This window comes from Psammomys obesus, unplaced genomic scaffold, assembly GCF_907164565.1.
Source record: "Psammomys obesus unplaced genomic scaffold, mPsaObe1.curated_primary_1811, whole genome shotgun sequence".
NCBI classification, from domain to species: Eukaryota; Metazoa; Chordata; class Mammalia; order Rodentia; family Muridae; genus Psammomys; species Psammomys obesus.
In genome coordinates this window covers 12595113-12612308 of record NW_026591086.1, presented here as the reverse complement: position 1 = coordinate 12612308, position 17196 = coordinate 12595113, and the positions used below count along the sequence as shown (strand labels likewise).

Genomic DNA, 17196 nt, shown 5'->3' with positions numbered 1-17196 from the left:
CCTCCTTTTCCTCCTCCTTCTCCTCCTTTTCCTCCTCCTTCTCCTCCATTTCCTCCTCCTTCTCCTCCTTTTCCTCCTCCTTCTCCTCAGGCTTCTCCTCCTCTTTCTCCTCCTCTTTCTCCTCCTCGTTCTCCTCCTCATTCTCTTCTTCTTCCACCTTCTCCTCTTCTTCCTCCTCCTCCTCTTCTTCCTCCTCTTCCTCCTCTTCCTCTTCTTCCTCCTCCTCTTTCTCCTCCTTCATCTCTTCTTCCTCCATCTCTTCCTCCTCCATCTCTTCCTCCTTCTCTTCCTTCTTCTCCTCCAAGAAAGTTATCCGTGTGGAGTGTTTGGAAGCCCTGGGAGGGCCAGGATGTGAGGGTCCTAATGATAACTTCTTTTCAGACATGATGGAGAAGCCTGGACAGATGGGTCCTTTCAGTAGCACGTGATGTTACTTTACCATCCTGGTAGTCAAGAAAGGAATAAAACACCATTAGTAACTACAAGCCCACAAATATGATGGACACTGATCTTGTCCACTCATTTCCTTTAATAGCCTCGGGAGGCCCTTTGCAAGTACAGATCAGTACATGGTAGTATGAAGGCCCACCTCTGCCCCAAATAGAAGGACCAGAGGCTTCACACTCAGAAGCTGGTGGAGAATACACACAGAACAACAGGAAATAAACAGGCTGGATAGTGAAGGCATGACCAGGGATCAGTGATGTAACTGGAGAACCCTTGTATTTATTTGTTGAGAAATACTTACTGCCACATTAAACAAGAGAGGGCTTGTTTGTTTGTTTGTTTGTTTGTTTTAGGATCTTGAAATCTGGAGAGGAAAAAGAACTGGGAAAACTGATGTCTACACAGTGACATGCATGATACATGAGGTCTACACAGGAGGAACAGATGCAAAGATTGGCATCTCTGGTAAGTTAGGGCCCCTGTGGTTGAGGTCCTGAGGCACATTCTCATGAATGACAGCCGTACAAACCACCACCTCCTGCTAGTTTGTGAGGCAGCTCCTTATGCTTCAGTCCCAACTGGCCTGGCATCCTGAGCATCTTGACTTCCTCAGGAAGCCTTGTAATATCTAGCATGGGGCTGGAGTGATGGCTCAGAGGTTAAGAGCACTGGATGTTCTTCCAAAGGTCCTGAGTTCAATTCTCAGCAACCACATGATGGCTCACAATGGTCTATAATGAGATCTGGCATACCCCTCTTCTGGTATGCAGGCACACATGTGGGCAGAATACTATATAAATAATAAATTAAAAAAAAAGATCTAGCTTGTATTCTGCTGACCATTTGCTCTATTAGTTAGCTTTCATGTCTGACCTTCCAACATTGTGAACCTCTTTAAAGCTAGATGGAGTTGATTCTTTAAAAAACAAAAAAGATTTATTTTTTATACATACTCTGCCAGCACCAGATCTCATTACAGATGGTTGTGAGCCACCAATATGGTTGCTAGGAATTGAACTCAGGACTTTTGGAAGAACAGCCAGTACTCTTAACCTCTGAGCCACCTCTCTAGAGGTGATTCTTTTTATAGAGTGTATTTCAGATTTCTTGCTGCCTCCCATTCTCCACAGTGACTCTCCACAGTGGACATGACCTCCTTCAGTATGGGCTGCTGCTCTCCCCAGGAGCTCTACCATGCCCTTGTCATGTTAAACAAGTCAGATCAGGACCCCCATAGCTGAGCTGCCCCACCGAAAGTGGCTCCTTGCATTTAGAGCACATTGTGAGTCTCATGTATTCCAGGTCCTCTAGGTTCTGGTTCTCTGGCTGTAATTCCTGCTTACTCCTCCTCCCCTCCAGTAGCCTAGCACTTAACCACTTTGTCTAATTATGTGTCTGCTTCTGAGTTTGCTTGTGCAGTCATTCTCTTGGATGAGGAGTCAGTGTCTCAGTGATGGTGAGCTCCCATGGCGTGTTCCCACCCTATTTGCAGTAAAAGCCTGGAGCCTGGCCTGTAACAGATACCCAGTAACTCTATGGACAGTGACAGAAGGGAGGGCCATAAAGAGACAGCTAAGAAGGAGCACATCCCAAAGTTTTTTTTAAAAATACCTTCCGTTTAAGTAGTGGGGTACGCTGAAGAGGGTGCTCACTGGGTGGCAGGAGGGGCTGGGGGAGCACAGCCAGCCCAGGGAAACCTTTATGTGTTCTGGCTCAGGAGAGACGAACCCCTTAGCCCACTTCTCCTGGTCTCGTGACTCTGAAAGTCTGTTTCAGGGACCCATTTAGGGGCGTTTACCAGAATCACTTTGAGCACATGCTCAACATGAGAGGCCTGACAACTAAGAACATTTACACACACATATTTATGTAATAACAATTAGTGAAAAAAAGGATGCTGTGAGTTTGGAAGAGAACAAAGGCAGCTCTTTGGGAGAGTTTGGAGGGAGGAAAGGGAAGGTTCCACTCACTTGCTCCTCAAACCTCCAGCCAGAGCTGTGGATTTTGAGAACAAGTAGAAATAAAATAATTCTTATTTGGCCAAACTTTAGTTGGCTCCTTGACCGTCTTTTAAGTTCATCCATGCATGCTCAGGCTCTTGTAAAATTTAACTGTAGCAAGAACTCTGCAAGCGTCTCCATTCTGGAGAAATCACCACTAATATCAGACTGGGGTCCTCATCCTCCATCATTCCCCGGGCTGTATCTGATCTTCATCAAGAAACCTGTCACATCAGTTTCACTACAATCTCCCTCACACCTGATATTTGATTTTCCATCCATCCTTATGCCACCCTGATGTTCTACACACTGTCCTACCCTGGTCCACGACAGTGTGTTTCCACCATCCTTTGTTGTATTTGGAATTGAGCCCAGGTCTACACGGAGGTCCCTTACTCTTACTGCAAATTTTCTACATAAAATCTGTTTTTACTGCTTCAGTGCCTGCTAGGTTGTGGGTTTGTTTTTTGACAGCGGGGCTGTCCAGCCTGATGGGTTAAGAACACGTGGATTTAGGCTCATCAAATGCTCATCTTTCAGATTTCTTCTTAGCTGCTTAAGAAATCAAAATCAGCTGGGCTCCTGGACAGACCAGATTACGTTTATCAACAGCATGCTGTCACTCAGGGTTACAAGCCTTTTCTTTCCACTCCCCAACGCGCCTAACCCTTGGAAGAAAGAAAGAAAGAAAGAAAGAAAGAAAGAAAGAAAGAAAGAAAGAAAGAAAAAAGGGAAAAGGGGTCCAGCCATCTGCATTCTCATTTCAAAGACCAGGAAGGCAATCATTCTCAACACCTCACTTTAATTATCTTAGAAATGTGCAATAAAACCCCACAGCAGAACTTAATCACAACGGATGCCTGATGCTTGCTCTATGAGACAACTTGTGACTCTGGCTTGCCGGACAGACTGCAGGTTGATTTCCGTGGCTACAACAGGACCAGCAGTTTTATAATGGGTGGTTTGTAGCTTACTGATTGCTAGACCAACTTTCCCAAGATTCCAACTTCCATCCAATCCAGCTAGCAGAAATAGTGGTTTCCTGAAAGTTGGACCAAATATTTGCAGTTTCAGAGCTGACAAGAAGGTGAGAGTTTTGGTTTCTCTTGGACATAGGACCCCGCTGTCCTTACTGCTACTTGCATTTATTCAGTAAGCAGGAAGGCTGAACATCTCTCGAGTCCTGCCATGTGCCCGGCAACAGGCAACAGCCCCCTGTTCTCACATTTCTGCACACTAAGAAAAAAAAAAAAGATTTACGAGGAGGTCTGAGTCCCGACTGCTCACATACTGGCTTTAGGGTTCTGGCCCCTGTAGAGAAGTGGGCCTTACACACTGAACACCCTAGTCCGGCCTCTGCATGTGTGCATATAAACATATACCCCAGGCTGTGTGACACTCTCCCTGGAGAAATGAAAACAAACATCTGCTCACCCCACAGAGTGAATCAATGACAGATCAAAGAATGGATACCACCACAATCCAGCTTGGCGAACCAATGAGTTTCATTGAGGTTACTTACAGGACTGCGGATGAGAGGTTACTTAAAGGAGCAAAAATGCCTCAGTGACAGCGGCAGCACCGAAGTGCACCAAAAGCTGGGGCTCAGTGTTTGCTTTCTAGGCAGCTCCACAGGACGGAACCCACCTCTCTAGGCAGCTCAGACACTCTCTGCCTCTTCCAGGAAGTTTGGGCTGCCCTGAGTATGTCTCTCAGCTGTGGTCCTTATTGCTAATACATGTTTGGTGGGAAGTGGCCTAGTGAATCTGATCAGTTTCGGAGACTTCCTGAAGCTATTGAGTTGTTTACGTCCTGAAGTTTAAGAAGCTTCCCCGCAGGGTGGAATGTTCACCTTCTCTTAGAACATCCTGTAAAGAGCTTCCTTATCTAAGATGGAATGTCTTGTCTTAGGGGATGTTGCTGTGCAAAACCTTCACATATACTTGTGACAGCTCAACTTTGTATATGTAAGAGGAACTCAGCAGAATCTGTTGAATGAATGAATGGATGAGAACAGAGCATATTAGTCAGGTACTATGTGCACACAACTTCCTGGTTGTGTGCATATACTCTGTGATGCTTTGTCAAGGTCACTGCTCTGGCACAAGAACTTCCACATTGCGTGGTAAACAAGAGGATGATGGATTTCTCCTCAGGAAGGTTTATTTTTAGATCTCGTTTTTTATCCTAAAGTGAACATTCTTAGTTGGAATAAATTAAGAAGACCCAAGTAGCTAAGACAAGCAAACAAACAGAACTGAATATTCCCTCCACAGATGACTGGTTCAATACTGAGCTGAGAAGGAGGATAACCTGTTTCACAGTGGAACGATCTAAGAGGCCTTCGAGCTCTATTTTTTTGTGGGTTAAAGGCCCTTAGTGGTCTCTTCATGAACAGAGGGACGCACAGGCCCTGAGCTATCCTTTGTATCTTTTACTGGGGCCACAGCTCAAGCTATTTACTGAAATGCGTTATGCTTTGGAAACCAAATGAAGGCAAAAATTATTTGAAGTTGTGTGGCAACAAAGCCCTGTGGGAGAGGGGTAAGAAAGCAGGGTGAACAGATTTTTTTGCACAACTCACATGGCTGTGGGCTGAAAGGGACAGTGAGGTAGACAAGGACATGGTATGCTGGCCTGGCCGCTGTCCCACTCCTACACCTCCTCTGGTCTGCCTTCCCGGTCATCAGATCTGAGTATTCTGGGGAAGCAGTGTGAGGATTTCTTTTGGTCCTTGGCCCCAATGTCTTGGCACCAAGAGGCAGTTCCTTGTTACCATAATACTGTGGCTGGAGTCTTGCTGTCCTCTGGGCAGGTACCCTTGATATCTACCTACATGGTGCGCTTTCACCTCCTCACAGCACCTTTTTATCGAAGCTTCCTTATCAACTGTTATCTGCCCTGCTGCACAGTTCTGGTCCCTGTGGCCCCCGCCCCTCCCCAGCACATCTTATCTTATAACTCACTAAGGACTTCACTCAGTTATGATTGTCTGTTTTCTGTCCAAGAAGGTGAACCACCCACCTTGATAAAACGGAGCAAGAGCGTGAAAACAGAGAAGGTGGGGACTGTCTGTTTTTTATTGAACACAAACTATGTACCTGTAACAGAACAAAGTATTTGCTTTGTTGTTTTCCTTTTAAAAATTTACATCCATCTGATAAAGAGGAAGAAAACATCTAGGGCTTTCAGAAGTTGGCTTGACTCAAGTAGGTCACAGGTGCTAACGACCACATTTGGGATTTTGTTCTAGCTGTGTCTAATCATAGATAAAGCACTCAGTTTAGGAGTAGATGAGTAAGACCTAACAGCTCAAGCTCTTAGGGACAGTAGCGTTGCTATGTTTTCTGAACTGAAGATTAGGGAGGAGGGAAGCTTTTAAGACTCAGAAAGTTCACTAAACGTACAAGTCTCAGGATGCTCAGAAAGTTACAGGACTCGGGAAGATCCTCTCTAAGGCTATATAAGCAGTGAACAATCTCTGAAGAAGGCTCTTCGGAGTGGCTACCTACAATGTGGGATGAAGCTTTCATGAGTCATGCTTCTGCCAATAAGTCCTCATCCAGGCTTCTGTGAGTAATCCCAATAAATTCATTGGTTCACTAAGCTAGACTCGGGTGGAGTAGTCTTTGTGACCTGATCTCAATGCCCTATCCGGAATGACCAGATGTCTGTTCAGCCCAAGGTGGAGAAAGCAATTGTAAATCTAACAGGTGTCTGTGTCTTATTATTTGTGATAGTGGGTTAAATAATACCACCACGATAATCTTTGGGCTAATAATAATAATAAATAATACATTGCCCAACACCTTTTAAAAAATTACTACAGCAAGTCACACAACAGGCATTCCTTCAAATATCTAGAGGCTTTCATGGCAATTATTTAAAAGAACAGACAAATAATGCACACAGAGTTCCTACTTGCGAAAAGGAGACTCATTTACATGAAAACACGTCTTTAGTTTACTAGACTAGTTTTCAAAAGTTCGCTAGGGAGCCTTCTAATTAACCTTTTCTAACATTCCATGGCATCAGCAACAAAGCGGGTTATTAGCTATGCTGCAACAGGTGGCCCAGTCAGTTCCAAACATCTCCCTTTTAGACAGTGGTAAGATTTAAAAAGGAACTTTACATGGTCTCATGTAGGTTCAGGTTGGTGAACTGCGGTGGGTCAAAGCCAAATTGCTGCCAGTTCACCAAAAGATCCAGTTTTCAGAACCTTGTGGGTGTCAGAATTTGTAGATGAAGGATTTTAATTCCATAGGAAATTTCTCCGGCTGCTTCGCGGGTGGCAACATCCACGGTGTATCTGACACCAAGTTCTTGATGGGGAATGCCTTTAAATGCTTTCTCGGTAGGGAAATAAAATCCACTTCAGGGAGAACCATTTGGACACTGCGGTTTCTGGGATGGAGTGTGGCTAACACAGAGGGCAGGGAGAATCATTCAGGACTGTCGCTGTACAGTCTGTGGTCACTGGGACAGTCGAGGCATTTAGGATCACTCAGTACTTACAATGCTGGAGGGACCGCTGGATCCGAGCCAGGAGACGTCGTAGCAATGGCAGCTGAAAGAAAACAAGCCTTCTGGTTACTTATCCAGGAAACTGGGCAGAGAGCACTGTACTCATTAGCAATACTGGACAGTAGGTGTTTTTTTTGCGTACTGCTATTGGATAGGGTTCGTTTTAATGGTACGTATCACTTCTCTAAATTTCCATGGTGGTCTGAATGAGAAGAGCCGCATAGGTTCAAGTGTTCTAATACTTGGTCTCCAGTTGGTGGAACTGTTTAGGTTGGATGAGGAGGCCTGACCTTGCTGGAGAAAGTTTGTCGCTGGAGGTGGCCTAGAGATTTTAAAAGACTGTGCCGTACCTAGCGTGCTCTCTCTGCCTCCTGTTTGCTGTTAGAGATATGAGCTCTCAGCTGTTCCTACTACAGTGCCTTCACTCTGCCATCATGGGCTCTAACCCTCTGAGACCCTAATCCAATCAGATACTTTCTTTCGTAAGTCGCCTTGGCCATGGGGTCTTATCAATAGAAAAGTAATGAAGGCAATTCCCTTGGTCAGCAGCTGTCTTTGCATGTCCAACAAGGCAAACTCAGGCATTTCGCTCTTACAGCCATCCCCGTCAGTTGTCAATATTTCTTGCTCCAAGTGGTAGAATCAATGCCCAGACACTACAGAGAATTCATGAGAATGCCACCGCATAATTTAAGGTTTTAGAGAATCGGAATATTCAACATTTGCCAAGTCAGATCTTGGAAACTAGCGGTGTTAGATAAATGCCATTCTTTTCAGTGATGACATATTTTGCAAAAATGGGTTTTGGCAGTTGCTGAGATTAAAAAAAAAAAAGTATCATGCAAAAATCAGTCTGGAAGCCCGGAAGGACAGCTCAGTGGATGAGAACCCTTACTGCTCTTTCAGAGGACAAAAGTTTGGTTTCCAGTACCACATTTGGTGTCTCAGAGCTATCTGCCACTCTGGCTCCAGGGGATCTGGTGCCTTTTTCTGGCCTTCTTGGGCACATGCTCAGAAAGCACCCCTCAACAACCACACATGAATAGAAATAAAAATAAAGCTTAAAAATTCTAGGCTGACCAGAGTGGTGAATGACTTTATAGACTTTAATACTATTACTTGGAAGACAGGGACAGCTGGGTCTCTATGAGCTTGATCCCTGCCTGATCTCACAAAAGGAGATTCTTTGGGTGTAAATGCTTGTGTGTTTATGAATATTCGTGTGTGTGTGTGTGTGTGTGTGTGTGCAAATGTAGGTGCTTGTGCACATATGTGACAGGCATGTGAATACCAGAGGATAATCTTAGGTGCTATTATGCAGGTGCTGTATGTCCACCTTGTTTTTGAGTTGGAGTCTCTCACTGGCCTGGAACTTACCGAGTTCATTGAACCCCATGAACTTGCCCGTGTCTGCTTCTCCCAGCCCTGGGATTATAAGCACATGCCATCTCGAACGTATTTTGTTATTGTTTTTCAATGTGGATCTGAGGGTCGAACTCAAGCCTTAGGACTTGCCTTGCGAGCATGTCACTAACTGAGCCGGCCTACTGGATATAACTACTTAAGACACAGGACTTGTAGAGCTTTCCTCTGCTGACAGGCAGCTGTGGGAAATTTTACTGAGATGGAATCTTTGTTACAATTCACCTGGACTCAGACGGGAAAACGAATAATCCTTGCATTATTCTCTTTCATTCTTCCAAACCACTCATATGCCCTCCTTATCCTACCTCCTCTAAAATACCCAGGGTCCACTCTTAGGACCACCACCACCTTCATCTTCACCACCAGTACATGATCACCCATACATCCCAATACACTTTTCTACACCCGTGTCTGCTTCGGCTCCTGTACTCCACAAATCACAAGTGGACTTTACAAGCAGAAGTTAGGTCAAATTATTCCCTTGCTTCACATCTCTCCAGTGTCTTCCGCTTCCAAGGCTGGCCAGGGTCTACCGTGCTCCTTAGAACCTGCCCTCCTGAGAGCCCTTTCTCCCCCGCTGCAATCTGTCTCCACCTCAGGTCTCTGTCCTTCCTCCACTGTCTAGAAAAGCCGCTGAGCTTAGCTACACAGGCTTGGTTCTCCCTCAAGCTTCAGCCCAGATGCATTTTCCCAGGAGGCCTGCCGTCGGCAGGTGATCGGAAACCGTGTCGTCTCCTTGTCCCTGTGCATCTCATCCTGTTTCATTTTCCTTGAGACATATGTCACCCTTGGCAGTGTTATGCGTATGGGGCCTGTGTGGTCAGTGATAGAACCTTGCTTTCTCGCTTGGCATTGTTATTAGCCACCAGGCAGGGCCTGGAGCACAGTAGGAATGTGCTCACTCACCAGGCTCCTCTGGGAGGGGATCCCAGGGTGTATCTGGAGGGACAGAGCCAGTGATTTCAACTCGGCAATACACACACACACACACACACATGTGTAGACACACACACTTATACACATAGGAGGTTATTTAGTCAAGGACAAGGTCTCTCTCTCTTGATATAAATATATATATATATATATATATATATATATATATATATATATATATATATTATCAAGCCACAGCAACTAGTTATCATTTTGAACCCCATGTTCCTAAGTGATGTTGAGGTTCCGTCGTAAGCAATTATATTAAATCGCCTTGCTATTGAGACAGCTTTACTCTATTACTTATTAGTCTTTGTACCAGGCAAGCTCTTCTTGCCCTTTCTCCACCCCCCCATCTCTTTACTTATTTATTTTAAAGAAACCGAGACTAAGACTTAAAATGGAACCTTTTGTACCTATGGCATTAAACCAAAAACAAGACTGCAGCTGTCCAGATTCAGCTAGCTGATGCGCCTTTCAATAGCAAATCCGGGCAGGACGCACGGCGGAGCTGCGATAGGAACAGGTGCGGAATTATTCAGCATCTCTGGGAAACAGCAGTGGGGGATTAAACAGAGCCTACTTTAATAAGATTAATTCCGAAATATGAAGCACGGTTTGGCATACCCCCAAAGATACAAGGCGTCTGTATCTATATGAGATTAAAGGAGCTTTCACACAAAGCGATTTTCTTTTTCAACATCAAAGAGCTGCTTGGAAGGGGCTGCTTGAAGGAGGCCCGCAGCAACCTGCACTGTGGTGCAAGCTGCTCTGCGGAGAGGCGTCTTGCTCAGCCAGCAACTGTGTAAGCGCCTTTCACTAACAGGGACATACGGGGCCATTGTTCCTAGGATCACAGGGTTCCAGAAGAAGAGAAGCCAGGGGTCAAGAATCAAGTTCACCAACACCCCAGAAGGGTGGCTCCCTGGTGATAACATTGCATTTTCCAGAGACCGGAGGTTCAGTACCTCATAGGGTAGTTCTAGGAGACAATAAATAATGACCCCGATGCTGGAAATAACAGTGGCAGCAAAAGATCACAGCCTCCATCTATGTGTCGGACACTGCACTTAGCGAATAACAAACAGCACAGCCTTCTACCACTAACTGTCCCCTTGGGCTTGCAGTCAGCCACCCTGGGTCCGATCCACAGCCACACACAGCACGCGAGCTCTGCACTGTGCCGCAGATACTTGGAGCAGCGCTTATTTTCTTCTGCTCTCTTGGTTTTCCTGGCCTACGTTCACGCTTGCCTTCTGATCTGTAACACAGGTAATTTACAGAAACTGGTCTCACACTGCAGCCTGCTGGGTTTGTCTCCTCTGCCCTGAGCAACTCAAACACTTGTGAGTTGGGAGTGTTTTGCACAGTACGTTAATCAGACCTTACACAATGTGTTCCTGAAAACGCTAAGCTGCCAGGTTTTGTCCCATCCCTTTCCCCTTCATGTTCCTCATTCTTACTACAAACACTGCTCTCTTGTAGGTGTTTCACCTGCTGGACATAGTGTTGGGTACCGGGGCTCTATAATTACCACAGGCACATTTGTGGGGGAATACCAAGAAAGCCTCGTGCTTATGAGGCTTATTGTGTTTATTAATAAAATAATAATAATAAATTAAAACAGCATAGTGCAATTATAAAACAAGTGAACAAAATAATTCTACCACAAATTGAAGCTGTAATATATTTGCCACAAAAGACACTGGGGGACAGTGGACAGCCAGCCCCAGCTCTGGTTTGGGTAGGTAATTGTGGGATCACTTTCAACCGAGCTGGGGACACCAAACAAGCCAGTTAATTAAAAACTCTCCCTGTATCCTTCCTGTCAGACTTGATGTGCCCAGAAGGCGATGACTTAGTCACTTTTCTCATTGATGTGACAAGATACTTGAGAGGAATGTCTTAAGGGAAGGTTTGTTTGGGCTCCTGGTTTCAGAGGGATCAGTCCATCATGATGAGGAAGGCATGACAGAAAGTCTCCCTGGACTAGGAGTGCTTGGCAGGCTCTTTCACACAGAGCCTGGAGCAGGAAACAGAGAACACAGTCTGGGACCAGAGGCAACTAAAACCTCTAGTAACTCTATGTCCCACAGGTTCCCCAAGCTCCCAAAACAGCGCTACCAGCTGAAAGCCAAGTGTTCAAAACACATGAGCTTGTCGGGGACATTTATCATTGAAACCACAACACAGGCTCTGTTATTAGTGCTATGCCATTCAACTAAGAGTCAGCCTGGCCACTATTTAGTAGTAAGAGGCCAGACATTCGGACAGGTCATGGATCACATGACCCTGCCACTCTAGAAAGAGAGCAAGAGCTTGGTTGCCTGATCAGGGACTGCTCTCCCAGGCTCCTCTTGCTTCCAGGTTCCCGAGGAGCAAGCGTGTCTCTACTCCCCAGCTCCCTCACTGTCCTTCCGCAAGGCTCGTGTCTGTTGGCACACAGGACGCTCACAGGACGCTATTCCACCACAGAGCCTGGCTCACTGTAGGGTCTCAACAGAAGTCTGTGCACTGAACTGATGAGCTGCAGAAGAGAGGCGTGCAGGGGGCCTACTGCAAACGGTTCGGATGTTTCATCCAACTTAACCTCCTCAGTGGGGAAAAGCTAAAAAGCTAAGCGATGGACTCAGACCACTGACAAAAGGAGGAGGACAAGATGAAGGGACCACGGGGTCCTTGGGGATCACTGGGCTTCTGGCAGCAGGTGTTTAGAGCATGGGAGGAAATCTCACTTCTGTAATGGACTGGGGAGTCCTACAGCGTTCTCTGAGAAAGCCAGGAAGTCCTACTGCTGGCTTGTAAGTCCTGTTATTTAGCTCTCTGGCAGGTTTTGTTTTGTGATCTCTGCCTGGAGCTGATCTGGGTCCACAGTCAGACCCTCCTGGGGCAAACCCTAGATTCCCAAAGTTCCGCTGAACCCTTGTGCACCAAATCACTGCAGTGTTTAGAAGAGACAGCTCGGTGCTCCGTTAACCTGTTAAAAGTATATTTTCTACAGCTTTTTTTTTTTTTTTTTTTTTTTTTTAAAGTAGGATTTCAAATGTATTGAAATTTCGTCTTTCAAGGAGGGTGACTTTGAGACTCCAATTGGCACAGAACACTTGTTAAAAGCCAAAGTTTGGGCGCTCCCTCTCCCCTCTCCCCCAGGCTAGGTTTCCCTCCCACCTGACAGAGGTGAGAGGCGGGGCTGGAGTTGGGTTGAAGAAAACTGAGTGACCTGCCTTGGGTCGCAGGGCTAGGCCTGGGCAAGACAAGTTTCAGACTGAGGCTTTTTTTTTTCTTTTCAGGGCCTGGGTTTTCTGGAGGGGACAGACTCACTCCTCCGTTATTCCTATGACACTAGTAAATATCGCCCTTCACAAGGGGAGGGTGGGGTCAAGGCAGGGAACTGAAAGGTCAAGGCAGAGCAGGTCCAGGAAGAAAAAGAGCAACAAAGGGGTTGGGCGGGGGCACTTGATGTATCTTTGTTCCGACTTTGGACTGTCAGTCACCCCAGACTCTCCTCCCCCTTACTTCCGGCGCTCTAGGGCTTTCAGGCAGGCTTACCCAAGACTGGATCCTGACCGCAAGTCAGCTGCGCCCTTCCAGTCTCTGAGTTCAGGCTTCTCTCTGTTACCACGGGGACGGAACACGCATCTCTTCTCTGTTGTTTCAGGCATTCTACAACTCGGACCTCCAGCTTCTCATTCCCAGCCAAAGGAGGGGGAGGGAAGGGACAGGGTAGTCTGGCTGCTAAGGTGAAAAGGTAGTAGGAGTGCCTCCCAGGGCATCCTGGCTGGAAGGAGGTGGTTCCCCGGGATCTGTATCTCAATATCTCTTAGCACCCAGATGTCACCTCTGCCCCTCTGAGTGCTGTTCCTGGGACAGAGTTGCCGCAAGGGAACACAAGCATGGGACTGATCTGGAGTCAGGGGACAGGGGACCCTGGCGAAATTCATGTTGTGACTCTGTGAATGGACTGGCTACCCTTGTAGGGTGAGCTGGGATGAGCAAGGAGGTCTATTTGTGTGCGTGCGTGCGTGCGTGCATGTGTATGTGTGTGTTGGGGGGGGGATTTATTTCTGGTTTGCACAGAAGTTTCGTAAGAAGGAAGAGCTGGTTATGTTTGAAGTGTGATAATTTGCAGTGGCTTCCTCCCTCTAAGAAGGCCATCATGTTCTCACCTAACTTTGTAATCGCAATTCTTCTTTCTTTTCTGAGTCTACCACGCTGTATAAGCTGCAGGTTTCTGTGGAGGCTAAAGAATCATGAGGACCGTGTGCTTATCATGTGTTCCTGGCTCTTAGTGTGTCTTAGTGTCCTGGGCCAGATTCGTGGGAACAAGAAAAAGGAGACTCTGCTGAGAGAAATAGGGACACAGACCCACATGAGAATTGGCAAATGGAAAGTGGTCAAGTGACCACCTTCTGGCCCTTTGTACCAAGACATGCAGAAGACAGAAGGAAAACATAAATCAGGATGTCAGTTTGGAGATCTGAGATGAAGCCAGGAGGCAGAGGACTCACTCTGTGTACTAAGAGTTCTTGGGGTGGTCTCTCAAGGGCCTCTGCAGCACACGGGAAGATTCAAGGCTAGGTTCGTGCAGGTTTTGCTGGGCAGGAGAGTGGAGAACTTATTGGGCTGCTGTGTCAGTTATGCTGCATGGGCTGGCCCGGGAGAACGGTTACAGGTCCCTGTAACCCCCATTTCGAACAAACAGAAAAAAGTGTGCTTGGTGTGTGCACCAAGAAAAGTTTTCAGGTCGGTCTCTTCAAGCAGTGCCTTTACCTCATCTGAGGGGTTCTGAGGGCTCACTGCCTGTCAACCTGGTGTCTGGAATCTGGGACATTGTTACAGCAAAGTCTTCCACAAAACGGTACCCATAGGTTTTGTTTTTCAGAAATGGGGCCATTTCTTTGTGGAGATTCTCTTTCTCTCTATCTCTCTAAAGATTTATTCATTTTCTGTGTATGAGTGCTCTATCTGCATGTACACCTGCATGCCAGAAGAGGGCATCAGATTCCAGCATAGCTGCTTGTGAGCTGCCGTGTGGTTGCTGGGGAACTGAACTCAGGACCTCTGGAAGAGCAGACAGTGCTCTTAACTACTGAGCCATGTCCCCAGGCCCTGCGGAGATTTTTCTAAACACCTACTATGTGCCTATCCTGTGTCAGGGGATGTTGGGAATGCAGATTGAGTGAGACAGAAAAAAATCTGGGTTTTAAGTTATTTCAAAAGGTTGTATTTTTTTTCAGTCCTGGGACACACAGCTGAAGAGTAATGTACTTCCCCATTTTTGATGCTGCTATGTTCTTTTGATAGTTCTGCCATGTTTCTGACAATGGTTTATTCCTTGTATTCTCTAGACTGGTAGGCATGGTCAGACTCTTACTAATGTCTGGAGGAAAGGATTAACTGATATCTGCCCAGATAAGTCCCTGATGCTCAAGTCTTAACTGGGGTGATTCTGAGTTATTGCTGAACACTAGCTTGTCAACTGGGGATTCGGCTTGGATTCATCTGTCATTTGAGGTTTCTACGGCTCTTTTTTTTTATTATTATTCTTATTATTCTTAGATTTCTGTGTACATGTGTGTCTTTGTATGGTTTTATGTGTATTATATGGTTGCAGGTGCTTGGGGGGGACAGAGTGTATGGAATCCTTCAGGACTGGGGTGACCGGCTCCCTGATGTAGGTGTTAGGAAGTAGCCAAGCCCACCTAACTGAGCCTTTTCCCTAGCTCCATCATGGCTGCTTCTGCTCAGCTATCATGAAAGGCTACATGCTTTGCTTGTATTGTGGGGCTGATAGGAAAATGGTGATGGAACAAAGGTTTTCAGGGGTTTGCCATAAGCATCCACAGAGATGTCATTCACATTTATGCGGCCATCAGCTTGACTTGGCTTTTCTCCCTGGGTGTCCAAGAGGAACATCCCATTCCATGTGGCTCGGACTGGTGTATGTGTGGGGGGAAGACCGTGGGGGCCCCTCCCCAAGCTGTCCTTCCTCTAGTGTCTGTCATTTGGTAAACAGCTGCTGCACTGCTCAGATCAAGCACCTAGATGCACCTTGCTCTTCCGTCTCCCAGAAGAATGTGCTTTTAACTCCCAGTTCCTCTACCCAAACACACATCCAGAAGCTGACCATTTCTTACCACTTTCTGTTTCTCTGGGAAATTGCACAAGGCTCTTAATTGGTCTTCTGATTCTCTCCATCTATAGCCAACAAAGAGAGTAGTTCTTTGCAACATGTCTGGTCATATTTCCCATAGCTTTTCTTCTTCTCCTTCTTGGAAATAGAAAACTCAAGGTCTCTATTCCCGTTCCTCCGCCACAACCCCAGCCCTGTTCCGTGGCTTCCATTTGGCCTAGGATTCCCAGGTACCCAAGTTAGGTCACTTCTCTTTCTATTGTCTGTCCCCTGTGTGCCCCTTTGATTTCCTCTCTGGCCCATTCTTGACTTGTCCTTCACTGACAACTATGCTGCCAGCACCGCTCTGGTCTTATGTGCCAATCTGCTTGTGTCTGAAAACTCTTAAGATATCCTCTTGACTCCTCCCTCTTTCTCTTCACACGTGTCCTTAAATGCCACCTTAAAACTGCAGCCCCTCTATGAGCTCATAGCATGTATCACTGTATGACACAGTCTCTATTTTATTTGTACCTGGCTCACCTTACCGGTGAGCCAGTAATCGAGGTCCAAGGACAGGGACTTTTGTGTGTCTGCACTTTTGTATTCCGGCATGTAGAATAATGCCTGGGACTTAGTAGGCGCTCAGTGTATATTTACTGAGTTTGTAATTAAATTCTCTGGAGGCTAGCACAAGAAAGACAAAAGGCATCTTTTGTTTCAAAGCTACAGGTCTTTAGGCAACATGACTAAAGGTTATATACACATTGCATAATTTTTGGTTTCACTATCGGAAAGGTCAAAGGTAAAGTTAGTGTTAAAATTCAGTAATCCTTTCCTGATGATTTTTCACTGCCTTTAGGCTTTTTTAGTTATTTGTGTGTGTGTGTGTGTGTGTGTGTGTGTGTGTGTGTGTGTGTGTGTATGAGAGAGAGAGAGAGAGAGAGAATACATTCATATCCATATTCACCTACTATAGCGCACTTGTGGAAGTGAGGGGACAACTTTTGGAACTAAGTTTTCTCTCCTTCTGTCATGTGTGTCCTGGGAATTAAAGTTTTCCAAATAAAAGTCTGTAAGGCAGGCTTTGTGCGTATGCATATCCTCAGGTGATATTAAAGTTAACTACTTATTTATTTGGGACAGGTCTTTATGTATAGCTCAGGCTACTTGAGCTTGAGATCCTCCTGCCTCAGCCTCCCGAGGGCTGGGAGTTCAGGCCCTGTCCACCTTGGCTGGCTCCTGGAAGCTTCTAAGCTTCCAGTAAATGTTTGTCACTTAGCTTCACACCAAACCACTTAAATCTCTCTTGGAAGTAAGTGTGACACAAAGAATAAATTATTAATGGCCTGTGGTGTGATGGCAGTGTAATGGTCTAAAAAAGGCAGCAGGTGATTAGGAGAGGGGAAACTGGGTGGAGGGGGAGGCTCTGTGTGTGGTCCACAGATAGAGCAAGTGCTATTCGTCATCTAGACGGGGACCCTTGAGTCAGAAAGAGGGAAGATAAAAATGAATGTTTGTAGACAACAGGCACACATTCTTTCTTCTCCAGAAAACTGAGAAAAACAATCACTCTAGCAATAGTTAGCATGCACCACCAAGGGCAAAAACATAGTCACGGAGGGGGCTACGGCTGAGATACAAAGTAAATAACCTGTGATTAATACAAAAATAAAAAAAAAATAAAATGAGTAAAACAAAACAAAACAAAACATAGTCACTTCAATACACGGATAGTTAGCTTTCCCCGTTAAA

The 17196-nt window shown here is 45.9% G+C and overlaps 1 protein-coding gene across 1 annotated transcript in view; it reads right to left on the bottom strand.

Annotated features, from left to right (window-relative positions):
- Erich6b (glutamate rich 6B) overlaps positions 1–16056 on the bottom strand; it is a 50729-nt gene extending 34673 nt beyond the window's left edge. The window contains exon 1 of the mRNA XM_055609866.1: positions 15990–16056. Coding sequence (XP_055465841.1) covers positions 15990–16056 — 67 coding nt within the window. The remainder of the gene's footprint in view (positions 1–15989) is intronic.
- Positions 16057–17196: the final 1140 nt, after the last annotated feature.